The sequence below is a fragment of the Pleurodeles waltl genome, chromosome 5, assembly GCF_031143425.1.
Source record: "Pleurodeles waltl isolate 20211129_DDA chromosome 5, aPleWal1.hap1.20221129, whole genome shotgun sequence".
Classification (NCBI taxonomy): domain Eukaryota; kingdom Metazoa; phylum Chordata; class Amphibia; order Caudata; family Salamandridae; genus Pleurodeles; species Pleurodeles waltl.
The window spans coordinates 4,659,209-4,686,725 of record NC_090444.1 but is presented as its reverse complement, the minus strand read 5'-3'; the positions used below and the strand labels follow the sequence as shown (position 1 = coordinate 4,686,725).

The 27,517-nt window shown below is 41.0% G+C and overlaps 2 protein-coding genes across 2 annotated transcripts; both read left to right on the top strand.

The window, feature by feature from the left end:
* Positions 1-4,158: 4,158 nt before the first annotated feature.
* On the top strand, positions 4,159-5,094 carry LOC138295958 (olfactory receptor 2D3-like). The gene has a single exon (XM_069234620.1). It carries the CDS (start codon positions 4,159-4,161, stop codon positions 5,092-5,094), a length of 936 nt encoding a protein of 311 aa, XP_069090721.1.
* Positions 5,095-26,367: 21,273 nt separating this feature from the next.
* LOC138295933 (olfactory receptor 2D3-like) lies at positions 26,368-27,303 on the top strand. Its single transcript, XM_069234570.1, has one exon. The coding sequence runs from the start codon at positions 26,368-26,370 to the stop codon at positions 27,301-27,303; it is 936 nt and encodes a 311-aa protein (XP_069090671.1).
* Positions 27,304-27,517: the final 214 nt, after the last annotated feature.

The window sequence follows — 27,517 nt, the reverse complement described above, 5'->3', positions numbered from 1 at the left end:
GTCACTTGCTTGCTGATCCACACTGGCTATCCTGCTGTCTTGACAGAGTTGTCTTCAGTCTGACAGCTTGGAATTATCACATGTTAACATCATTGTGTCAAACAGTATCTAGGCATTTACTCAAATGTTACTTATTTAGGCTTCAGCCTGTCACTCAGGCCCAGTATTACTAAGGTAAAGGCTTCCTCCTTCAAGAGCATTTGATATAATGAGCGAAACAGGTATGATTAACTACTAACCAAGGAATGCCCCTGAATAAAATCTCATAATGGGTGACCTCTCAAGGAAATTCTTCACCTCAGCAATGCCTAAAAATTAATTTCACAGAGAGTGGAGCTCTGGATCTGCACAGCCTTTTTACTCAACACCGCTCTTCAGTTCATCTCCTATCTTAAGTGAAGGATCAGCCCAGTCAGGCTCACCATTCTTACGTGGCTGTGCTTAGACATCGAAGCAGCATGCACTATTAAGAACAATGGTACAACTTCACTATGTAATCATTGCACAAGATTGCTAACCACTCCAATCAAATTGCACATTTACCTCACTTATATAAACAACCATTTTGACAGTACAGCATGATAGCAACCCTCTAAATAATTTTGCACTGCAGAATCAGATAATGACAAAGTTTATCAAGATAGAGAATCCCACAGAACCAAGGGAATGCCATCAAACCTGACTTTGCTGTACAGTATGAAAATGTTACACCTACAAAACTATCATATGTCAGGGATTCTCACCACCACAATGAAAGGAAGAGACAGAACTGTTTCGATAAAGACCACAGTAAGTAAATGTAGACCCTGCTGTTCAAGCCCCACCTCAAAGATCAATTTCAACTCAATCTGTCCAGGATGAGCACTATTATGCCAAAGTAAATCAATGGTGTACCTCTAGTATGCCAGCAATATATCAGGATGTGGTGTTGGACACACATACCTTTAGGCACCAGTCTCACATGATACGCTACTCAAAGATTTCTGAAAGTTCATGCCTTCAGGACCAGAAGAGCATGGAAGAATACATAGAGTGTGATCAATGCTTTGACCGAAGCTTTGTGTCTCGAGAAAGACTCATTCTACAAAACACCTAACTAAAGACAAGAAGGACTATATGTCCCTTGGCCTACTTGACTCTTGCAAGAGTTTCAAATAGTAGGGTCCATTTTGAATTCTTATAGCATACGCTGTCTGAGATCCATTGCATTCTTTCTTGGCCATCATGATACATAGTTGCTGACCTGTTGCTGGAATGCCTAATACCTGTTTTTCCACAAAGTCGACAAAAGACAGCTTCGATCTAGAGCAGGTTTTTTACTTCCCATTCACATAGATATAGATTTACACTTGTTTGTTTTAGGTGGGAGTCCTTTATTAGGATTACACACTCTATAGCACATTTTGTTGTCACCAGGAGTCATCCATTAGAATCACAAGCTCTTTTGCATTTGTTTATTTTGTCATCTTTCTCACGTGTGGGTTAGGGAGTGCTACTTGTAGTACACTTGTAGCACCTTTCCAATTGTATCTGGAAGGCCAGATTGGTGCATATTGACAAGATGACCAGAATGCTTACAATGTGTTAATGTTGGGTCACTTTTATGTGACGGCTGGTCCAAATTTCACCAAGAATGTCCAAAGCGTCATTGATGAGATGCTATTGTCAGGGATAGCAAGAATCTCTCTAAAATCTAGTTTTATCCACCAGTGTGCCCACGAAAGGCCTTCTTCGATGAAGGCTAACCAATACCTATCCCTTTAATCTCTGTTTAAGACCCTCACATGATTCATATTTGAGTGACTTCCATTCTAATCTGTCCACTACTGCAGGTATCGTAAAAACAACTTGCCAAAAACATTTGTCATGTTATATAGTAACAAGTAGAGTCAGATCTGCCTCTGTTTTGAAACAAAATGGCAAATCACACTTTTCTACAAGATGTTGGAGGATACAAGATCCTCTCTTTCACAGCTTCTGTTGCCTGCTGTGCAGATATTTCCAGTCCCATCATGAAAGCCAACACTGAATAGAGAGGGAAAGTGATTGAGAACAAGTGTATCCTGACTCTGCAAACACTATGCAAACCCTTCATCTAATGATTGTGTTTACTACCATTAATTGGCCCCAAGAGTAGATATTTAACTGCACCTAACCGTAGAATGTCTCTGACATGTAAAAGCTCATTTGGGACATTCTCCCTGCACACTGTCAATCTAAGATGCTGCATCAGTGGCAGAGTGCAAACCAAAGTCACTTTATAAAAGGCGGTTTTCTCTCCACACAAAGCAAAGGGTCGGCTCGCATGTATATTTCTCTATACGTTGAGGATGCTTTGTGGTACTTAATTGCCATCTGCCAAATGCTAGAGTTTTTTACCACTGAGACCTAAATGTAGAAACTCTCTTCAAGTAAGTCCCTAGGGCCACTAAGTTTTGTCTTTTTTTCCTATGCAAAAGGTAGAATATCCGTCTCCTATTTTATCCGTCTTTCAACCTATTGCATTAAATGTAAATGAAAAAAGGGGTATTTTATCTGGTATAATACATATCTGTACCATGCATGAAACCCCACTTTTATGTCCACAAAGTATAAATTTGTAATTTTGTACAATGGGGTTTCAATGAAGGAAGTACATTGTAGAAATGCCTTACATCTATATTAATAAATAATAAACAATTGTCCTGTTTATTGCAATTTACTCCCTACTTGTGTAGGCTTTAAGCCATCAAGTTCTACATGAAACCTCTTTCCTTCACCACACCAAGAGACCCTCACCTTTGAAGGCAGGTCCTGGGAGGTCAGGAGGTGGTGGGGGCAGTTTTAGGTTCATCAGCAGGTTTTGTGTCATATTCTCTTGTTACGGCGGTGGGTGCAAACTCACTGAAGTCCCCTGATGAGGCGCTGGTGCAGCGTGAATTCCACTTGAGAAATATTAATAAAATATTTTTACATGAGAACAAATGAGAAGAGGGAATAATACAAAGTAATTGTAAAATGATAAATTACAGGATTTTACAAGACAATGCACACGCTAAACATGACTGTTAGAAGCTAGGCCTTGGAGACAGACTGACCAGATCCAGGGAACCCAAAATGGGCTTCTGATTGTTTAATCTATGAGCTCTCCCAGACATAATCACCACACTGCACCACACATAATCAAATTACAAAGAAGAGAAGGCAGACAGAGTGGATTTAAGATCTGGGAAAGAGGTGACAGTGGTAGTTAGAAGGACAGAAGGAATGTTGATTTTTAAGATATTCACCATAGATAAAGAGGTCAATCAAACTTTGAAAAAAACTCAAATAAGAAAATTTGCAAAGAGCAAACGTGCAAATAATAAAATTTGCAAAGACCATTCACTGAAATGTGTGGCCAGCTGCAGACCTTTTTTGTGGATGCCTTTGAAATGGCACTATGAGCAAGGCAGGATCTTAACAATGACAAAATTAGTTCACATTCATCTTGTGAGTCACTGTGTGTGAACATGGTCCTCCCAACTGCATTGGTCTATCTAAAGGAGGAAAGATTATATTCATGTGGTAAAAGAAGGATCTGCAATGTGGGGTATGGTATCTCCTTAGAAAAAGCACAATTATTGTGGGTTTAGTATGCAAAAAATGTTTCTTTCGGGACCCAATTCAAAGCCTTTTATATCTGGCCAGTGCTTTTTGATCATAGATATTGTAAGCTATATAATGACTACACAAGTAAGTGTATGTATTCAAAGATGAAAAACAGAAATATTGCATCTCCAAATGAATGTTCCATGAAAACTTCCAGCAAAGACTACTTAGTCATTTTGAACCATTGCGAGCATCTGTTCTGTTCATGAGATAAATCTAGTAAAGAATGGCAATTAGATCCAGTGAACTTTGGAAACAAATCACATAGCGCTCATCTACCATACATGCTGAGTGGTTGTTGGTTTAAAGGCTTAATTTGTAAACAGAAAGGACAAAGCATTGGATTATTTCCATGGTGACCACACATAGGTATGTACTACCTTTCAACTCAGTCAGCCAGTGAAGGGTCTTCCAGTGCTTCACAATTTAGGATCATTTCAGGATAATGTCACATGCCACCTCAATATGCTGTGTACTTACCCTTTGCTTTTCCTTTTCTTCCAACAGGCAAGAAAAGGAGGTAACTCAATGGCGACGTGGAACAGAAGCGCAGCAACAGATTTTTTGCTTTTGGGAATATCTGAAGATCCCAATGTGCAAATTGTTCTCTTTGTGTTATTTTTCATAATATATTTGATCACGATCATTGGAAATGCAATCCTGATCACAGTATGTACTTGTGATGCTCGCCTTCACACTCCAATGTACTTCTTCTTGGTCAACCTCTCCTTCGTAGACATCTGCTACTCATCAGTGACAGTCCCTAACATGCTGGTCCAACTTCTGCTTGTGGGGAGGAAAATTGATTTTTCTGCATGTGCTACTCAGATGTACACATACATTCTCATGGCAGGTACGGAATGTGTGCTCCTTGCAGTCATGGCATACGACCGTTACGTGGCCATCACATTTCCATTACGCTACACAGTTATCATGAGCAGATCTGTTTGTATCACCTTGGGAGTCTGTTGCTGGCTGTGTGGCAGCCTGACGGGGCTGCTGGATACATTTTTTACAATACGGTTGCCTTTATGTGGGGCCAGTGTGATTAACCACTACTTTTGTGAAGCCACAGCTTTCCTAAAGATTGTTTGTGTAGACACTTTTATTGCAGAAATGGTGATCTTTTCCGTTGGGATAGTTGTGCTCTTGATCCCTAGCCTTATCATTCTCTTTACCTACATACAGATTGTCTCCACCATCATGGGGATCCGCTCTGCAGAAGGTCGATGTAAAGCGTTCTCCACCTGTGCCTCCCATCTGATCGTTGTCACCATGTTCTACACCACCGCCATCTTTTTGTACATGAAACCTGTGTCTAGAGACTCTGGAAATCAGGAGAAAGTTTTCTCTTTGTTTTACACAGTCACACCCCCAATGCTCAACCCCATGATTTATAGTTTAAGAAACAAGGATGTTAAGGTGGCTCTCCAGAAACTTTTACACAGACACATATTTCACTGAGTAATCTTACATTGGTCTGTGACTTATGTTCGAAGGAAGTGGATAGATTCGAAGGGACACGCAACAAAGGCAAGACTTGTGATAAAGGAGAAAAATGCAAATATATACATCCGCCATGGGGGACTTGGGGCATTAAAACTGTAGCATGCTAAGGGCTCTAAGATAAGTATGCACTTGCAACAAGTGATTTATTCAAGAGCAGAGAGTATGCACTTATTCTAATTGGGTCATATAAGCCTGGAGAGGGGCTACTAGGCTACCATTTCATGGAAGGCCATTGCTTGCACCTTAACGGGGAAAGTCTAAATGCTATACTTAGACCTCTCTACAAAATAGCTTGAGATCTGCATGCCTTCACTTGAGCCCCCACTGTGGTGGGGTGGCTCCACTGAAGGAAGTCAGGCTTTCACGAGTGTCTGTCATGTTTAATAAAAAGATTTTGCATTTTGACAAATAAATTCCCAAAGCAGGAGGTTTTTTTTCCTTAAAAGCCAAAAACTCATGACCCCAACACAAAGAGAGTTATTTTATTGCATGTGGAGGGCACTGATCTATTACCCTGGCCAGAACCACAATCCTTTGCATGGCGGTGCTGGACAGGGAATATAGTGTTGGTTGCCTCACTTTCAATGGGGGAATTTCCTGCACCACCACACTCAAAATGAACCCCCATTTGTTTTAAACATTACAGAACCTTCGAAATGGGTATCACATAGGGAGTTTGGCAGGGATTTTCACATCTCTGTATTTTGGATAAAGCTGGTTCAGTTAGACTGGGGGATTCTTCTGAAAGACGCCACAGCCACACAATATGTAGAAGTGTCTTGCAGCATTCATGCTGGTGTAGACTCAAAAGAATGGGCTAGTAGCAAGGTTAGCCTTTCACCAGGAATGACAGTGAATGGATATGTATACTAAGATCAAGACTATAAGACACCAACAGACAAAGGAAAATGAGAAATAAACTGCTTGATGTTCTAATCCCATCTGACATTCTCCTCTTATTTTATTAATATTCTCCCTTATTCCATCGCTAATATTTATGGCCTCTTTGATGTTATTGTATATTTTTTACAGTCCCTACTAAAGTCGCACTACTTATGCCTCCGCCACAATATATCTGTATAATGTACCATCAAATATTTGTTGCTTCTGCCATTTGTGCATGTTTCTGTTGTCGATCACCTGTATGGCTAATGTGCCACCTCTTGCTTTCAATGTTCAAGATATCTGTACTTCTTCCTACTCTCAGTTATCTGCAAACCTGTCATTTTATATACTGTTCTGCTACCTGTTTGTATGTGTTCCTCTCCTCTTGTATCCATACCTACCTTTACCTATCTACATCTGCTTCTACCCATCACCCTACCCTTTTTTTTGGCCAATCCTTAATGTGCTGTATGTTTCAGTATTGTCCCCTATCCTCCATTGTTCTACTCACTTTCCCTATTATTTGGGTTGTGGTGGACTCTTGGCTAATCATGCAAGACCAAAGTTGCTGACGGCGAGCTCTGTAAAATATCTGATAAATATGATTTATTTGCTTTATGTGCTAAAATGATTCTTTATAACCTTCCACGGCCAGTATATGGTTGCTATTGTGTTTTTTTACAGGTATTATTTATAAGTTGTATTTGACATAAGAACATTGATATTTTAAACAGAAAGGTTGTGCATGAATGCAGAAACCCGAAAGTGGAATGAACTATTTGTAAAAGATGCTGATTTGTGAGAGATAATTAGTAAAAGAGAACAACCAGTCAAGAGGTTTCATGGCACATGCTCAAGAAGAACTTTTTACATTTTAGATATAAAGTGTGTCTTTGCTGTAGGAAAGTACTCTCTTCTTGGCATGGTTTCACCCATTTTCAGCCTCATGTCAGTGTGTTTAACTATGTTCACTGAGATCCTGCTAACCAGGACCCCAGTATTTATGCTCTCTCTCCTCTAAATTTTGTCACTACATACTAGTAACGCAGTATTTCACCCAAAATTGGCATACTGGTCCCCCCTTAAAAGGCCCTAGTATATGGTACCCAGGTACCCGGGGCATTGGAGTTCCAGGGGATCCTTAAGGGGTGCAACTTTTCTTTTGGCACCCATAGGGAGCCCATGCAAAGGCTTTTCTACAGGACTGCCATTGCAGCCTGTGTGAAAAGGTGCATGCACCCTTTCACTGCCATTTGCACTGCACCAGGTCACTTATAAGTCACCCTTTTTGCAGGCCTTCAAGCCCTGAAGGCAGAGTCAGAGTACCTGTGTGTGACGGCAATGGTCAACGTTGGAGCATGGACAGGCTTGTTAAAATGTCGACTATAAATGGAAAAGAAAAGGAAAATGTGGAGGAAGGATCCAGTCCGGAAAAACAAGGCAAATTACAAAGGGAGTTGAGTCATCGACGAGTCAACCCTCCAATATGGCACAAGGACTATGACATTACCACTGAATGATCCTGTATACCAAAAGTGTATGCTTATTTATGAAGTTTTAATAAGGCTTACATTCCTGATAAGCGATAATAAGATGTAAAATCATTTAAATGTTAAAAGGGGAAGATGTGTTGTAATATAGTTGGTATAATTACTTATATTGTAGATGTAACATAAAAACATTTTATTACATTTAATTAGTACAATTATCATAAATTAAGTTAGGTAACATCATCTTAATAAGGTAATATGTTGGAATTTACAATGCAATAGGAATGGTAGTTTCCGTTGTTTTCCCCCCCCTGTTTAGTCCAATGTTAGAGGGTTCGGAATGTTGTGTGGAGAGATGAGGAGCGGGCGGTTGAGGTGCCAGGACGGAACGATGTGATGGAAGAGACAATTGAAGTATTGGAGATGGTAATAAAGTATGACTTGTGAATCAATCTGCGTTCGACTTTATAACACTGGCGACGAGAAGTGGTGTGTGAGGGGACATCAATCATCACCATCTCCACCCCTCCTAATGTTCTTCAATTGCCTTCTAAGGACTTCGTGACTCAGTAAGTTAATATTTCAAGGTTTGTAGCCGGTCATAAACGAAACTGACAGTCTGCGATGAAATGATAAGGCGTTTCAAGATCTGGAAAGCATTTTTAATAATGGGAAAGTGAAGGGAACGAACAGAAGTAGTTTTAAAAGCTTCACAACATTTTATCTGCGAACGCACAGACGTAGTTTTAAAAGCTCCACAACATTTTATCTGCGAACGCGAGTATTGACGATGGAGTGATAAGGCATTACAGAGATTCTTGAAAACATTTGAAATGCGTCCATTTTAAAAGCTCCACATCATTATTGACAGCGGACACGCATATGACGGTGAAAGCTTCTAGCGAACAGCTTGTGTAAACAAGGTCGGAGTCAACGGTCAAACCAGCACATTTCAGTGCAGTGAAAACATTGACTTGAGGGCAGGCGAGCGTCGATGAGAGGCACTCTTTTCAAATTAAAACTCTCCGATGTTGTAGCAGGGAAACAACAAAGATTAGAGATTACTGTCTCTTTAGAATTCAGCGTGTGGTGCTGAGGAGTGCATCAGGAACCTGACTGAAACGTTCCAATCCTTCAACAACGCGCGCTGAAACGTTCCAATATCTCAACAACGCGCGCTTTTACATTCCAGTGTACTGAACAGTAACTCTTGGCCCTGACAAGCCTGTCAAGCACGCTGACAGGCACAGCTCAATAAATCGTTCGACAGAAACGCTACAGGCTCAGTTTTGAATAAAATTGAACACGTTGTTACTATCTCCGCGCTTGCCAAAAACTGGGCTTTTAAGGAAAATAAAGGACGTGGGAAGAACACAGTCCTGTTGAACGCATTAACAAGTACGCAATCACGCTGACAGGCACAACTTATTCATGTACACTGATCCAATGCAACGTTGTTAACAATTGTTAAGTGTTTAATAATATAGCATAATAGTAAAGGATAAAATCAGTTTAATTATAGCATTATCAGTATTTCTGTGGCAATGGCTGCTGCAGGCATGTCTCAACCTGTACTCCAATACTTCAATTGTCTCTTCCATCACATCGTTCCGTTCTGGCACCTCAACCGCCCGCTCCTCATCTCTCCACACAACATTCCGAACCCTCTAACATTGGACTAAACAGGGGGGGGAAAACAACGGAAACTACCATTCCTATTGCATTGTAAATTCCAACATATTACCTTATTAAGATGATGTTACCTAACTTAATTTATGATAATTGTACTAATTAAATGTAATAAAATGTTTTTATGTTACATCTACAATATAAGTAATTATACCAACTATATTACAACACATCTTCCCCTTTTAACATTTAAATGATTTTACATCTTATTATCGCTTATCAGGAATGTAAGCCTTATTAAAACTTCATAAATAAGCATACACTTTTGGTATACAGGATCATTCAGTGGTAATGTCATAGTCCTTGTGCCATATTGGAGGGTTGACTCGTCGATGACTCAACTCCCTTTGTAATTTGCCTTGTTTTTCCGGACTGGATCCTTCCTCCACATTTTCCTTTTCTTTTCCATTTATAGTCGACATTTTAACAAGCCTGTCCATGCTCCAACATTGACCATTTTCCAATACTACCATATTCTTCTTTACCTTGTTGATACGGAAAGGACCCATGAACTTGGTGCCTTTCATGCCTGCCTGTACTCCACTCCTTGGTTTCTTTACATATACTTGATCACCGATATTCCAATCCTGTTCTCTTGCACCCTGTATAGTATCATACCTACTTTTGTATTTGTCCTGATGTTTAGAGATTCTTACATTACTAAGATGGTTGGAATATACACATTTGTCCCCTCCTCCTAACCAAACAGGAAAATGTTTTGTACACGGTTTTCTGCCTCTCAATGCCACAAATGGTGATACATTAGTGATGGAATTAGGGGTGGTGTGGTACGCCCATAACATATCTCTGACTGCACATTCCACATTCAAGTGATTTACACTGGCCAGCTGAATACAGTCTTTAATCATACGATTTGTTCTTTCTGCTAGACCATTAGCTCTAGGACAATAAAGAGCTGTAGTAAGGTGTTTCACTCCTATAGACTTAAGGAAGTTCTTCATCACTGAGGAAGTCAACTGAACCCCATTATCCGTGATGAGAGTTTCTGGAATACCCTCCGCAGCAAACGCATCCTTGAGAAAATTGATAACTGCCTCAGTAGTTATCTGATTGACCAATTTAGTAGAGATCCAATGTGATTGATAATCAATCAGAACTAATCCAAATCTCTTAGTAACACCAGGGATATTGATAGGACCAATTATATCAAATGCTACCTTCACCCAAGGTTTATCTGGTACCTTAACAGGAGATATAGGGACCTTGTGAACAATTTTACTTTTGTCGCTGAGTGCGCATATAGAACAAGTTTTGACTTCCTGCTCAACCATAGTATCCATATTGGGGAACCAAAACCTTTCTCTTAACCTAGCTTTGGTAAGGCTTCTGCCTAAGTGACCCTCATGTGATAACGTAATAATCTTGTGCCTCAGACTTTGCGGTGGTATGATCTTGTCATTTCTAAACACAAGATTATTATTCTCGTTGATTTCATACCTCACCTCCCAATAATTGCTGATGATATCTTCTATGTCTTTCTTCGATGATGGCCAGCCCTCCTTTGCTTTGGCCCTAAGCAAGGATAATGATTCATCTTGTTCAGAGGCGGATACCCATTCCTCCTTACTGATTGAAGGAATGTTGATCAACATAATAGGGTGTTCGTCAATTTCAAAATCCTCTTTAATATCTAAAGGGACTCTGGATAAGAAATCAGCAGCTGTATTTTTGTTGCCAGGAAGGTATTCAACTTTAAAATTAAAAATTTCTAAACCCAAAATCCACCTAGCGATTCTAGGTGAGCTGTTGGAAAATCCCTTTGACGAGAAAACATAAACCAAGGGTTTGTGATGCGTTCTCAAGTCAAATTGAATGCCCCATAAGAACAATTTAAAATGCTTGATGGCCCAGTAACATGCTAGCGCCTCCCTCTCAATAACAGAATAGTTGGAATCCGCCTTACTCAAAGCTCTAGAAGCAAATGCTACAATTCTTTCGTTCCCTTCCACTATCTGAGACAATGTTGCGCCTAAACCCAACTTGCTGGCATCAGTGGTGAGAATTGTTTTTCTTTTATGATCAAAATTGCATAGACTTGGAGCATTAGCTATAGCTAATTTAATCTCATTGAAAGCATTCTCATGATGTTCAGTCCAATTATATAGCACGTGACTTTTAAGTAATTCTCTGAGGCCAAACGATAAAGAAGAAAATTTTTTAACGTACTTTGCCATGAATTCTGCTAGACCAAGGAAAGATCTCAACTCATCCTTATTTTTGGGAGCCTCTGCTTTTCTTATCGCATCCACCAGTGAGGTTTTGGGCTTAAACCCATCTTTAGAAATGATGTGCCCTAAATATTCCACTGAATTTACACCAATACGACACTTGTCTTTCTTTAAGGTGAGACCTGCTGTTCTCAATTTATTCAATACAATCATAAGATATTTATTATGTTCATCCTCATTGGCTCCATAGATCAGGATATCATCCTGAAAACAGAGAGTATTCTTTGTGTCACCTAAGATATGGTGCATGATTTTTTGGAATACAGCTGAGGCTGAAGCTAGCCCAAAAGGCATCCTATTAAACATAAATGAGCCCAATGGAGTAGTAAAAGCGGTAAGCAGTTTGGACTCAGGATGCAATTGTACTTGATGGTACGCACTTGAAAGATCGAGTACCGAGAAGTAACCAGCTTCACCCATTGTACTTAATAATTTGTTAATTCTAGGAAGAGGATGCCTTTCAACCAAGATGTTTCTGTTTAGGTCTCTAAGGTCAACACAGATTCTAATATCATTGCTACTGTTTTTCCTAGCTACGACTATGGGGGCCAACCACTCTGAACATTCAATAGGTTGTATAATTCCTAACGACTCCAATCTTTCAAGCTCTTTTTTGACTGCACCTTTTAATAGGTGGGGAATGGGTCTGGTTTTGTGTATTATAGGTTTGGAATTAGGCTTCAATGTAATTTTATGTTGGAAATTTTCGAGCAAACCAAGCTTTTCACAAAAAACTTCAGGGAATTCATGAAAAATTCGATCATCATCACTAGAAGTGTCTACACACAAAACTTGTTCAGGATCATTAGGGTCTAATTTTATCCCAAGCTCTTTCTGATGTTGCCATCCCAGCAAACTAGACCCATCCTCCACTACGTATATTTTTCCGACTGTGGAGCGACCCTTGAACGAAATGACAGCTTTGAACATGCCCCTAAGGTGAATAGGATCCTTATTATATCCCTTAGGGTTAACATCAGGTTTTTCTAATACAATTCCACTGTCACTCTTCACCTGTCCGAAATCAGAAGCATTTATAATAGTGAACGGCGAACATGAATCTGCAAATACCCTTATGTTTCTGTCATTAATTGAAATCATGCATTCAGGGTATTGCGATAGCTTGGAATCACTAGTTTTGACCTGGAGCACAATTTTCTTAACTACTTGGGAGTTATCCTCCCATTTCCTATCGTCGGAATCCCCTTTGGATAAGTTCTTGCATACCCTAGCAAAATGGCCTCTTTTGTTACATTTCCTACAAACTGCTGATTTTGCTTGGCAGGAAGGCGAATTAGCTAAATGATTACTACTTCCGCAACGGAAACACAATAGCCCCCCTCTGACACTCGATTGTTTGTGTGCTATTTTATCACTAGATTTTACTTTTAGAACATTCTCGTTAGTATCTGAGATCTCATTCACATGCTCATTTGAAGAAGTAGAAGAAGATCTGATTTCTTGCAAACATATTGCAGTGTGCTCAATAGATTTCGCTATCTCAATAGCTTCTTGTAAATCAGGTTGCCTTTGGAGCAATTTTTCCTGTATCTTAATGTTGTTCGTACAACGGACCAGCTGATCTCGTATTAGGGAGTTACTTAGTTCTCCAAAATTACACAATGAACTTAGCCCTCTTAGTGCAGCAATGTAACTAACCACACTCTCTTGTTTCCCTTGGCATCGAGAGAAAAACTTGTGATGTTCAAGAACTACATTAATCCTATCCCCGAACTGTTTTTCAAGCTTTACAAACGTGGTGACATATTCATCTTGTGCTTGCTCTTCAGGAACATGTGGATCCGGTAGGGATTCATATATTTTCCTGCCATGGGTACCTAAATTATGTAACAGGATATGCTGCTTCCTGACCGGATTGAATTTGTCCCCACCAATAGCAATTAGGTATGATTCAAACATTTTTATCCACTCTTTCCATGGCACATTCGGTTCCCCCATCTCATTTATGGGGGCAGAGGTGCCCCCACAAACTCTAGGGCCATTTCCCCAGACTTCCTGGCTGCAGGGACGCCATTTTATGCGTGCACTGGACATAGGTCACTACCTGTCCAGCTCCACAATGGTAACTCCGAATATGGCCATGTTTGGTATCAACCATGTTGGAATCATACCCCAGGGCTTTCACAAGCATTAGTTGTATGATTCCATGTACTCTGAGGGCTCCTTCGAGGACCCCTAGTACAGCCATTACAGCGTTCTGAGGTTTTCCAGGCAGGCCCAGCTGCTGCCCCCTCTCAGACAGGTTTCTGCCCTCCTGTTGCTCAAGCAGCTTGAGCCCAGGAAGGCAGAACAAAGCATTTCCTTTGGCAGAGGAGTGCTACGCCCTCTCCTTTTGGAAATAGGTGCTACAGGCTTGGGAGGGGTAGCCTCCCAGAGCCTCTGGAAATGCTTTGAAGGGCAAAGATGATGTCCTCTTTGCATAATCCAGTCTACACCAGTTCAGGGACCCCAGTGCCTGCCGGACGCAAAATTGGACAAAGGAAAGGGGGGTGACCACTCCCCTGTCTATCACCACCCAAGGGGTGTTGGAATATAGAGTCACTAAACTATAGTGACAAATTTGGTAAGTAGAGAGAGCATAAGAACTGGAGTTCTGGTTAGCAGAACTTCCGTGACACAGTTAAGCATACTGACAACACACACATAGGCCACAAACTATGAGAACTGGGGTCCTGGCTAGCAGGATCCCAGTGAGACAGGAAAAACACACCGACAAACACTCATGAACAGGCCAAAAGTGGGGGTAACCATGCTAGAAAGAAGCTACTTTCTCACAGTTCTATTATTTACCTTTGGTGTTTTCTAATACTCCCTCCATCCCTCTCCACACTACACTTCCCTAAGTGGGAAACCAACTTTCGTATTCCACTTTCTTATAGTATATATAGTATATATATATCTCAAAACAAACAAAGCAGCTCAGTTAATGGCGCCGCGCTCCAAACACCGGTGCTCAAACAAGGGCAAGCCGAACCCTCAATTTTAAATAACAAAGCAACGTTCGGTTGAGCACTCCACCAAGAATAGTGATTTAATCATTTATTGACTGTGAAAAAAGGAAAGAACAACACGTTTCGACCAATTCGGTCTTTGTCAAGTTAAAAATTCACGATTCCATTAACACCCTATTTATAGCTAATTGCAATATTACCAAAGTGATGCAAGCTGGGACTTGTAGTGTTAAACAGGAAAAGAAGAAAAAAAGGAAGAGAAAAACAAACAGAAAATAGTGCCAATCTATAATCACCTACAAACTTGTATCAACAGAAATCATATATGTTTTTATACATAATATTTGTCACAAATTTAATTCTATTAAGTAATGAATAGTATATATGTATATATATATAGTATATTGTTTATCTTCCTCCAGGCCCATTTCTGACTATTGTGATTTTCACTATTTGCACTATATTCTAATTTTCTTACAGCTATTTCTGCATACTAGTGTATATGTATTTGTATATTACTTATCTCCTAAGAGAGTATAGTCTCTATGGTATTTTTGACATTTGTGTCATCAAAATAAAGTACCTTTCATGTGTGTGAGAACTGTGTGACTACAGTGGTATTGCATGAGCTTTTCATGTCTCCTAGTTAGGCCTTGGCTGCTCATCCACACTACCCCTAGAGAGCCTGGCTTTTCAGGGCTACTTAGGGTCTCTCCTCTCAGTGTTTCCTCAGATTCGGATTGCAAGACTCCAGCAAGAATCCTCTGCATCCTTTAATTCACCTTCTTACTGACGAAACCACATCTGGACCCTACAGGAATTCAACAAACTGCAACAAAGAAGCAAAGATGACTTCTGCAACATTGTATGTTCAGCTCCTGCCAGCAATTGCAACTGTTTACAGGTTGTGCATCCTCCAATGACTCCCAGTCATCAGCCTGCACCAGAAGAACAAAGGTATCTCCCTTGAAGTGAAGGAGTCCCTTCCCTGCTTCAGCAGACATCCCTCTGCAGCGACGACTGGTGGCTTGGGTCCCCTCTCCTGAAGAAGTGCATGGATCCAGCAACACGGGTGGTGGACTAAAGTGGTCCTGATGGTCTTGAAGTCAGGCTTTCCAACTTTGGTGGAAGTAAGAGCTTGCAACCCCACAAAAGACAGTACCCAGGTGAATCGAGTGTTTTGCAGTTGCCAAGGCTTGTTGCCATCTTTCCACAAAGTTCTTTGTGCACCATGCAACTCTGGCCCCCAGAACTCTATCCTGTGATGGATAGCTTCCTGCGTGGTTCTCCAGCAGCATGGGGTCCCTTTATGTAGTGCTGTGTGGGCCTCCTTTTGCACCTTCTTTGTGCCTGTGGGAATCCTGTGTGCGCTGCCTGGTCTTCTGAGGGCTCTCTGAGTTGCTGAGAGCCCACTCTGCCTTCCCTTCCTGGGTAAAGGCCACCTGGTCCCTCCTGGTCCCGGGCAGTGCCATTTTCCGCTAACCGCAAGCTTTGCGTGTGCCAAGGCTTGCTGGCAGAATCCAGCAATGCAAACCAGACTGCATTCATCCATCTGGCTTGGGACATCATCTGCACTAACCAGGAATCCGCAACCGTTCTTGGGTGCAATACTAACAGTTCTTCTTCACCAGTGCTTCTTTTTTTTGCACCTTCATCTGGGTTAGCAGGGGCTCCTGTTCTCCCTGGACTCTTCAGTGCTTCTTGGTCTTGGTCCCCTTCTTCCACAGGTCTTCAGGTTCAGGAATCCATCATTGGTGTCTTGCAGTCTGTTCTGGTTCTTGCATAATCTTCTATCACATGTTCTTGTGTGTTCTAGGAAAGTTATTGTGATTTACTCCTGCTTTACTGGGCTCTGGGGTGGGTTCTATTACTTACCTCTGGTGTTTTCTGATACTCCCAGCACCCTTCTACACATTACACTTACCTAGGTGGGAAACCGACTTGCCCATTCCACTTTCTTAGTATGAGGTTTGTCTTCCCCCAGGCCCATTTCTAACTATTGTAATTTTCACTAATTGCACTGCTAGTGTATATTATTTGTCCATTACTTACCTCCTAAAGGAGTATTGTCTTTATGGTATTTTTGGCATTTGTGTCACCAAAATAAAGCACCTTTATTTTTGTAACGCTGAGTGATTTCTTTCATGTATGTGAATATTGTGTGTCTACGGTGGTATTGCATGAGCTTTGCATGTCTCCTAGTTAGGCCTTGGGTGCTCATCAACACTACCCCTAGAGAGCCTGGCTTCTGGACACTGACTTAATTTCACTAAGAGGGGATAACTGGACCTGGTATAAGGTGTAAGTACCTTTGGCACCCACTACAAACCAGGCCAGCCTCCTACATTTCCACATTCTTTCTCTCCAATTTCATGAGAGGGCTCTTTAAGCTGGTTTTAAATTTGTTAAGTGTGGGGGGGCATATATGTCAGCAGGCAGGCATTTGAGTGATGGGGGCCTTGCACAGTAAGAGACGGGAATCTACAGATCACACAGAGTGTCATAGCGATATTGTAACTTATGAACCATTTTGAACACAACTCAGACAGTTTAGAGAGAGTCCTGTTTAAACAGAACTTGGAAACGAACATTTAAAGCAAAATGTGATAGCTGCAAATGTCACACAGGCACTTTGTACTGTGGTTAATTTAACTGGTTTAAAGCTGTTGACAGTTACTTATCCAGGAAAGCACATTTCCAATACCAGGGACAGTTTTAAACCTCAGGAATGTATGAGGCAAATGGCACCCTAAGTGGCACACAAATACAAAGATGAAATATATTGTATTTCAAGTAAATAAATCCTCTAGAATCAGTAGTAAAACACAAACCATAAAGAAGTATTAAAATAAATAAGGGTGCCATACCGGAGGCAAAAATAGTATTTAGCAAAAATTCATAATAAACTATAAGACAAACTAACAAGGGCTTAGTCTTTATAGTAGGGGAGTCAGAAGACTGGCTCACCTCCAAATACTCTAGGGTTGATAGCCAAATTGATAATGGAAGTTACCGGAAATTGCATTGTCAGCATACGATAAGCAAGACTAAAGCAATATTTTAGAATTAGAAAGCATCACCCATTGCCATCATTCTAGCGCTATCCCTAATTCACTATTAATATTATCATAATGTCATTGGATGTGACCCTACAAATCTAATTGCAAACACAATGGAAGTCACACAAATAGTCTACAGTGCTACTGGTAGAAAGGGCCCTGAATGTAGCAAAAGACTTTCACCATGGTTCTTTGAGAGCAGCATGTCAATACAAATTCCGGTTATGCGATGGAGTCAAGGACTTGATCAGGTCAACTAAGTCAAGTACAGTAAAAAAAATCTGTCAAGTGCAGTGATCATTTCAGTGTAGGAATATTGATGATGTTAAGTACACATCTTATTAAATCAAAATCAGCTTTGTCAGCACCAATGGAGGATGCAGTATTAGTGTCCGGATTTTCTGTTCAAACTTTCAGTGAGATGTATACAAGATAAGTTGAGTTTACAGTGCCTCTTCCGGCGCAATTAGTGGCTTACGTGAGGGTGATGGGTGTGATTTAGCTTGTGAATGCTCAGAGTGGCTCAATCAAGGTTTTTTTTGTATGTAAGTGCTTGCTGACATTGATTTTGGAAGGTGAAGTATACAGATGGAGTGGAGAGACTTTTGTGAGAAGGTGCTAGTAGAACCTTGAGCTGAATTTCACAGTGTTCCATGCCTTGGTTCAATGATCTGTTGCTGCTCTTCTACTTTGGTTCTGTCCCTCCTTTGTTGGAGGAGATCACCATTCTAGATTTTTCTCCGTCTTTGACAACTGAAGAAACATGAGGCAGGTTGCCCCCATACCTAGGTGCATAGTCAACCAACTTAACAAATAAGCATATTAATTAACTAATTACTCTTTTTGGAAGGGTAGATCCAAAAAGGGTAGTGTTCTTTTCAACCTCCCATTCGCTGGTAAGGCAAAGGATGAAATAGTATAGGTGAATGCTTTTATGGGCTGATTTGAAAGCGCTGCTGTTGGCAGACAATTAGAACTATGTGAGAATCACCAGGAAAGGGGCTTTGGCTACACCCACATGTTGGTAGCCAGGAGTTAATGCTTGATTAGGAATAAGTTGTGCGCTTCCACAAAAAAGTGCTTCTGCTCCTTGCAGCTCTAATCACTTTGTTTATTTATCCAGCTCCCCAAGTTTGCATTTTCAGGAGCACATATGTGACATTGTAAGGGTACTACAGTTTCTTAGATAATTAGTTAAGTTATGGTGTTCTTCTGTGGCAGTAGCACAGATAAGAGGAGGGAAATCATTAATCTACATTGATTTTGAGGCCTGGCTTTACAGTGCAAGTGTCACCTGACCTTATGGGATAAACAAAAAAAGCTTTCCGAGTCCTCCCAAACCTCTAAGTACAGGACTTGATTGGGTCAAATTTGTGTGCTTCCACTAGAAAGAGTGCGTGTATTGCACTTAATGGCTTTTGGCATAGATTATACCCAGTGCAGCAGGACTGAATTGGCTATTGTTGGACCTGGCCCTCTGTGTATGGTCATCCCCAAACGGTTTACCTTTACCCTCCCCTCTTTTACTAAATTCATTGTTGTTGGTCTAAGGACTCGGTGCTGTTTATCACTGCTAACAAGTGCTAAAGTGCTTATGCACACACCCCTAAACATGCTTTGATTGCATTATGGCTGAATGGCTTATTTAATTTACTTATAAGTCCCTTGTACAGTGGTATAGCATATATCCAGGGCATGTAAATTAAATGCTACCAGCATAAATATGTCAATTAGGCACTTACAAATCAAACCATGTTTAGGGGTGATAGGGCAGTTAACGCCACTTCTAGTTCTAAGGCCGATGAACCTTTTTCTCTCAGTTTCAAGGGATGAAGAGATCAATATAAAATTCCAATCCTCAATTTCAGTGTAACCCATTTGGTCACACACTCAATCTCGGAGGTGGATTTAAAGTTTTAAAGAGTTTTATTACAGCCTCAAAGCCAGACTTACAAACATGAGTCTCAAAAACATTGCATAAATGTAAAGTATTACCAAAGGTAAATCAAAGCGGCGCACCACATGAAATTTAATTAACATGTAGAACACCAATATTTCAATAGCAAAAATACAGAAAATGAGGAAAGGAGTATGGTGCCTTGAATTCAGGCTTGAGCTTTCCTGCATAACCATTATCTGTGTTCCCAACTTTTCTATATTGAAGAGGATTTTAGAGAAACATGTCAGCACCACAGAATCCTCTGTAGAGGATCTGGCAAAAGAAGTGTAAGCAGCATATAGCTACAGAATTACGCAAAAGGTGAGAAGTCTGTACTCCTTATCTATCCACTCTAGTCAAAGGGCAATGGGAATCTGATTCTTCAGCTAACTAAACAATGCTTAAAACCCTAAATCTCCAAAATGCTGACCTCACAGCTAAGTGAGGAGTAATCTAAGAAGTCCACTAAGGACTGGTGAGGGACCTTGCAGCTGTCCCTGAACCTGTGCCGGTATTTCTCAGAGGTGAAACCAAATTGAAAAGAAGAATGGTCTTCATGGGTGCATAGTTGGTCTGTTCGTCTACCGTCAGTAGTGTGTCCCTCCCCACCATGGCCATGTACCTCCACAATATACCCCCTTCTACCTAGTACTCCTCTGGAATGCGATGTACCCTCAGAGCTACCTCATAGGGTGAGAACCACTCATCTACATCTTCACATAACAGAGCACCAGGTGTTTGGGGATGCAGACCTTCCCCTCTCCATTGGACACTAGTGACTCGCTGCCACCATTACTAATTGACTCCACTTGCTTGGATTTGGTGTCCAGCTCTCTCATGTTTTTCTCATGATCCAAAAGTAGTCTCTTTTCAGCCAAGACCCTCTCAGCCTTCTCCTTCTCCAACTAGTTTTGCCAGATCCCTCTCCTCCCTCCTGTCCTCCAACTCCACTTGTGCCAGGCCCTTGGAAGACAGACTGCTTCCTGCCCCATCCTGGATATCCTGATTCTCTTCCTGGGGCAGGCGCGTTCTTCCTGCCACTCCAGCGTCTCCTCTGGGTCCTGGTTCTTAGCCTCATTGAGTTCCATGTCCCCCTCAAGATCATCCTCCTCTGTTATACTTGCAGCGCTTTGACCCCCTCATAGGCTCAGAGGGCTATCTGCAGATCTGCATTGGGAAGGTTTCCTGGCAACATTCAGACCCCTCTTCTTGTAGCGCATTTGCATCTCAGCCTTAGTGAGGTTGTCAACACTCATCAGCTCCATCTGATGGTAATAGAGGGAGGTAGGGATGCTTAGATTTAAAAAAAAAAACAATGTAGACTAAGGAGAATTTATAAAGAGGCCACTCTGATGTCAAATTATTTATTTGGGAAATTGTGTGTAAAACAAATCACTGTATGGTACTACACAAATACAAGTCCTAATCCAAACACAGCCACCAATGTGAAAAAGTGGGTTATTGGCTGACTAAGATGTGAGCCCTGGTGTCAAACAGCAGCCACAATCCTTTGCAGGCTGAACAACAAAAAAGTCACTAAACTAACCAGTGTTTAACTCAGAGTAGCATGGCACAAAAAGCAGTCAGGCTTAACTTAGAGGCAATGTGTAACATATTTATGCAGCACACAAAAAGTAATGAAGGGAAAACACAACACAAGAATCCTAAAACAATTTAGAAAAAACAGCACTTTTTAACAAATTATTTGACCTGACACTCCACAGCAGATTCACTCCCGGTGCTGTGTGATTACCCCAGCCAAAGGTTGAGTAGGGAGTGTGAACTGATTGCCATGCGGTTTGTGGGCATCAGTCTCTCTGTGAAAATGGTTCTAAAAAGGAAACATGGCTGCAGTCGCCACTACTGCCAATTAAAAATGGCCCCTGAGGCAGAGAGTGCCAACATCAAGAAGTATGCACCGAGGCAGGGTGGTCCTCCAAGAACTGTGTTCCAAAGTTGGAGTTCTTAGCCATGTAGTTGGTTCCTGAGGTGCAGTGCCCCAACATCCAGATGTTGTACATAAGTGCATTCCAAGCATGTGCCCAATGTGTGTTTTGTGCTACTGTGACCTTGGACCTTGGCAGTCCACTTACTGCATCACAATGGTCCATTATGTCCAGAATCTCTGTTATCCTGCTGACTCCCTCCCTAGATTACGGGTTAACCCACTGTAGGTCGAGCCTCCAGCCAGCACACCTTCTCCCAGAAGCAGGAGTGAATCAAGATGTTTTCTGCAGACAGTGCGGGATACCATAAAATAGCTCAAGGACACTTAAACCCCAGGGAGCGGTGGGCGTAGCCTACCTAGACCTACCAAACAGTTTTTTGGAGCCCCCAAGAGATGGGTGTGGTGAAGCAAAATACAAGGTGGGATAGCCCAAGCACCAGTGGAAAACTTGTGACTGTTATGTGGTGTGAAGTGCTACGTTTCATATGAGTAAATTAAAATACTTAATTTTTTTACCAAAGTTAATCAATGGGTTGGCCATTCAGGTATTGTGCTGCTGGGTGAATGTTGAGTGCAGAGTTTGCATATTGTTACACTACCTCCCTGAGAAGCCTATGAGTGCTCACCATTGCTACCTATGAAAGTCAAGTGCTGAAGGGTTTGTATTTGTACCTTCTTTCACCTTGTACAGTCATTTTAGAATGGACCCCGGGGCATCAGAGGCAAATAACTCCAGACCTCACAGCTGAGCACAATAACCTCTGCCTGCCCTGTTTCTTGCCCCGTGGCTCCCCGATCATGGTCTAACAGTTCCTACGTAACATATACTATGGAGTGAGGTCACTTGCTTGCTGATCCACACTGGCTATCCTGCTGTCTTGACAGAGTTGTCTTCAGTCTGACAGCTTGGAATTATCACATGTTAACATCATTGTGTCAAACAGTATCTAGGCATTTACTCAAATGTTACTTATTTAGGCTTCAGCCTGTCACTCAGGCCCAGTATTACTAAGGTAAAGGCTTCCTCCTTCAAGAGCATTTGATATAATGAGCGAAACAGGTATGATTAACTACTAACCAAGGAATGCCCCTGAATAAAATCTCATAATGGGTGACCTCTCAAGGAAATTCTTCACCTCAGCAATGCCTAAAAATTAATTTCACAGAGAGTGGAGCTCTGGATCTGCACAGCCTTTTTACTCAACACCGCTCTTCAGTTCATCTCCTATCTTAAGTGAAGGATCAGCCCAGTCAGGCTCACCATTCTTACGTGGCTGTGCTTAGACATCGAAGCAGCATGCACTATTAAGAACAATGGTACAACTTCACTATGTAATCATTGCACAAGATTGCTAACCACTCCAATCAAATTGCACATTTACCTCACTTATATAAACAACCATTTTGACAGTACAGCATGATAGCAACCCTCTAAATAATTTTGCACTGCAGAATCAGATAATGACAAAGTTTATCAAGATAGAGAATCCCACAGAACCAAGGGAATGCCATCAAACCTGACTTTGCTGTACAGTATGAAAATGTTACACCTACAAAACTATCATATGTCAGGGATTCTCACCACCACAATGAAAGGAAGAGACAGAACTGTTTCGATAAAGACCACAGTAAGTAAATGTAGACCCTGCTGTTCAAGCCCCACCTCAAAGATCAATTTCAACTCAATCTGTCCAGGATGAGCACTATTATGCCAAAGTAAATCAATGGTGTACCTCTAGTATGCCAGCAATATATCAGGATGTGGTGTTGGACACACATACCTTTAGGCACCAGTCTCACATGATACGCTACTCAAAGATTTCTGAAAGTTCATGCCTTCAGGACCAGAAGAGCATGGAAGAATACATAGAGTGTGATCAATGCTTTGACCGAAGCTTTGTGTCTCGAGAAAGACTCATTCTACAAAACACCTAACTAAAGACAAGAAGGACTATATGTCCCTTGGCCTACTTGACTCTTGCAAGAGTTTCAAATAGTAGGGTCCATTTTGAATTCTTATAGCATACGCTGTCTGAGATCCATTGCATTCTTTCTTGGCCATCATGATACATAGTTGCTGACCTGTTGCTGGAATGCCTAATACCTGTTTTTCCACAAAGTCGACAAAAGACAGCTTCGATCTAGAGCAGGTTTTTTACTTCCCATTCACATAGATATAGATTTACACTTGTTTGTTTTAGGTGGGAGTCCTTTATTAGGATTACACACTCTATAGCACATTTTGTTGTCACCAGGAGTCATCCATTAGAATCACAAGCTCTTTTGCATTTGTTTATTTTGTCATCTTTCTCACGTGTGGGTTAGGGAGTGCTACTTGTAGTACACTTGTAGCACCTTTCCAATTGTATCTGGAAGGCCAGATTGGTGCATATTGACAAGATGACCAGAATGCTTACAATGTGTTAATGTTGGGTCACTTTTATGTGACGGCTGGTCCAAATTTCACCAAGAATGTCCAAAGCGTCATTGATGAGATGCTATTGTCAGGGATAGCAAGAATCTCTCTAAAATCTAGTTTTATCCACCAGTGTGCCCACGAAAGGCCTTCTTCGATGAAGGCTAACCAATACCTATCCCTTTAATCTCTGTTTAAGACCCTCACATGATTCATATTTGAGTGACTTCCATTCTAATCTGTCCACTACTGCAGGTATCGTAAAAACAACTTGCCAAAAACATTTGTCATGTTATATAGTAACAAGTAGAGTCAGATCTGCCTCTGTTTTGAAACAAAATGGCAAATCACACTTTTCTACAAGATGTTGGAGGATACAAGATCCTCTCTTTCACAGCTTCTGTTGCCTGCTGTGCAGATATTTCCAGTCCCATCATGAAAGCCAACACTGAATAGAGAGGGAAAGTGATTGAGAACAAGTGTATCCTGACTCTGCAAACACTATGCAAACCCTTCATCTAATGATTGTGTTTACTACCATTAATTGGCCCCAAGAGTAGATATTTAACTGCACCTAACCGTAGAATGTCTCTGACATGTAAAAGCTCATTTGGGACATTCTCCCTGCACACTGTCAATCTAAGATGCTGCATCAGTGGCAGAGTGCAAACCAAAGTCACTTTATAAAAGGCGGTTTTCTCTCCACACAAAGCAAAGGGTCGGCTCGCATGTATATTTCTCTATACGTTGAGGATGCTTTGTGGTACTTAATTGCCATCTGCCAAATGCTAGAGTTTTTTACCACTGAGACCTAAATGTAGAAACTCTCTTCAAGTAAGTCCCTAGGGCCACTAAGTTTTGTCTTTTTTTCCTATGCAAAAGGTAGAATATCCGTCTCCTATTTTATCCGTCTTTCAACCTATTGCATTAAATGTAAATGAAAAAAGGGGTATTTTATCTGGTATAATACATATCTGTACCATGCATGAAACCCCACTTTTATGTCCACAAAGTATAAATTTGTAATTTTGTACAATGGGGTTTCAATGAAGGAAGTACATTGTAGAAATGCCTTACATCTATATTAATAAATAATAAACAATTGTCCTGTTTATTGCAATTTACTCCCTACTTGTGTAGGCTTTAAGCCATCAAGTTCTACATGAAACCTCTTTCCTTCACCACACCAAGAGACCCTCACCTTTGAAGGCAGGTCCTGGGAGGTCAGGAGGTGGTGGGGGCAGTTTTAGGTTCATCAGCAGGTTTTGTGTCATATTCTCTTGTTACGGCGGTGGGTGCAAACTCACTGAAGTCCCCTGATGAGGCGCTGGTGCAGCGTGAATTCCACTTGAGAAATATTAATAAAATATTTTTACATGAGAACAAATGAGAAGAGGGAATAATACAAAGTAATTGTAAAATGATAAATTACAGGATTTTACAAGACAATGCACACGCTAAACATGACTGTTAGAAGCTAGGCCTTGGAGACAGACTGACCAGATCCAGGGAACCCAAAATGGGCTTCTGATTGTTTAATCTATGAGCTCTCCCAGACATAATCACCACACTGCACCACACATAATCAAATTACAAAGAAGAGAAGGCAGACAGAGTGGATTTAAGATCTGGGAAAGAGGTGACAGTGGTAGTTAGAAGGACAGAAGGAATGTTGATTTTTAAGATATTCACCATAGATAAAGAGGTCAATCAAACTTTGAAAAAAACTCAAATAAGAAAATTTGCAAAGAGCAAACGTGCAAATAATAAAATTTGCAAAGACCATTCACTGAAATGTGTGGCCAGCTGCAGACCTTTTTTGTGGATGCCTTTGAAATGGCACTATGAGCAAGGCAGGATCTTAACAATGACAAAATTAGTTCACATTCATCTTGTGAGTCACTGTGTGTGAACATGGTCCTCCCAACTGCATTGGTCTATCTAAAGGAGGAAAGATTATATTCATGTGGTAAAAGAAGGATCTGCAATGTGGGGTATGGTATCTCCTTAGAAAAAGCACAATTATTGTGGGTTTAGTATGCAAAAAATGTTTCTTTCGGGACCCAATTCAAAGCCTTTTATATCTGGCCAGTGCTTTTTGATCATAGATATTGTAAGCTATATAATGACTACACAAGTAAGTGTATGTATTCAAAGATGAAAAACAGAAATATTGCATCTCCAAATGAATGTTCCATGAAAACTTCCAGCAAAGACTACTTAGTCATTTTGAACCATTGCGAGCATCTGTTCTGTTCATGAGATAAATCTAGTAAAGAATGGCAATTAGATCCAGTGAACTTTGGAAACAAATCACATAGCGCTCATCTACCATACATGCTGAGTGGTTGTTGGTTTAAAGGCTTAATTTGTAAACAGAAAGGACAAAGCATTGGATTATTTCCATGGTGACCACACATAGGTATGTACTACCTTTCAACTCAGTCAGCCAGTGAAGGGTCTTCCAGTGCTTCACAATTTAGGATCATTTCAGGATAATGTCACATGCCACCTCAATATGCTGTGTACTTACCCTTTGCTTTTCCTTTTCTTCCAACAGGCAAGAAAAGGAGGTAACTCAATGGCGACGTGGAACAGAAGCGCAGCAACAGATTTTTTGCTTTTGGGAATATCTGAAGATCCCAATGTGCAAATTGTTCTCTTTGTGTTATTTTTCATAATATATTTGATCACGATCATTGGAAATGCAATCCTGATCACAGTATGTACTTGTGATGCTCGCCTTCACACTCCAATGTACTTCTTCTTGGTCAACCTCTCCTTCGTAGACATCTGCTACTCATCAGTGACAGTCCCTAACATGCTGGTCCAACTTCTGCTTGTGGGGAGGAAAATTGATTTTTCTGCATGTGCTACTCAGATGTACACATACATTCTCATGGCAGGTACGGAATGTGTGCTCCTTGCAGTCATGGCATACGACCGTTACGTGGCCATCACATTTCCATTACGCTACACAGTTATCATGAGCAGATCTGTTTGTATCACCTTGGGAGTCTGTTGCTGGCTGTGTGGCAGCCTGACGGGGCTGCTGGATACATTTTTTACAATACGGTTGCCTTTATGTGGGGCCAGTGTGATTAACCACTACTTTTGTGAAGCCACAGCTTTCCTAAAGATTGTTTGTGTAGACACTTTTATTGCAGAAATGGTGATCTTTTCCGTTGGGATAGTTGTGCTCTTGATCCCTAGCCTTATCATTCTCTTTACCTACATACAGATTGTCTCCACCATCATGGGGATCCGCTCTGCAGAAGGTCGATGTAAAGCGTTCTCCACCTGTGCCTCCCATCTGATCGTTGTCACCATGTTCTACACCACCGCCATCTTTTTGTACATGAAACCTGTGTCTAGAGACTCTGGAAATCAGGAGAAAGTTTTCTCTTTGTTTTACACAGTCACACCCCCAATGCTCAACCCCATGATTTATAGTTTAAGAAACAAGGATGTTAAGGTGGCTCTCCAGAAACTTTTACACAGACACATATTTCACTGAGTAATCTTACATTGGTCTGTGACTTATGTTCGAAGGAAGTGGATAGATTCGAAGGGACACGCAACAAAGGCAAGACTTGTGATAAAGGAGAAAAATGCAAATATATACATCCGCCATGGGGGACTTGGGGCATTAAAACTGTAGCATGCTAAGGGCTCTAAGATAAGTATGCACTTGCAACAAGTGATTTATTCAAGAGCAGAGAGTATGCACT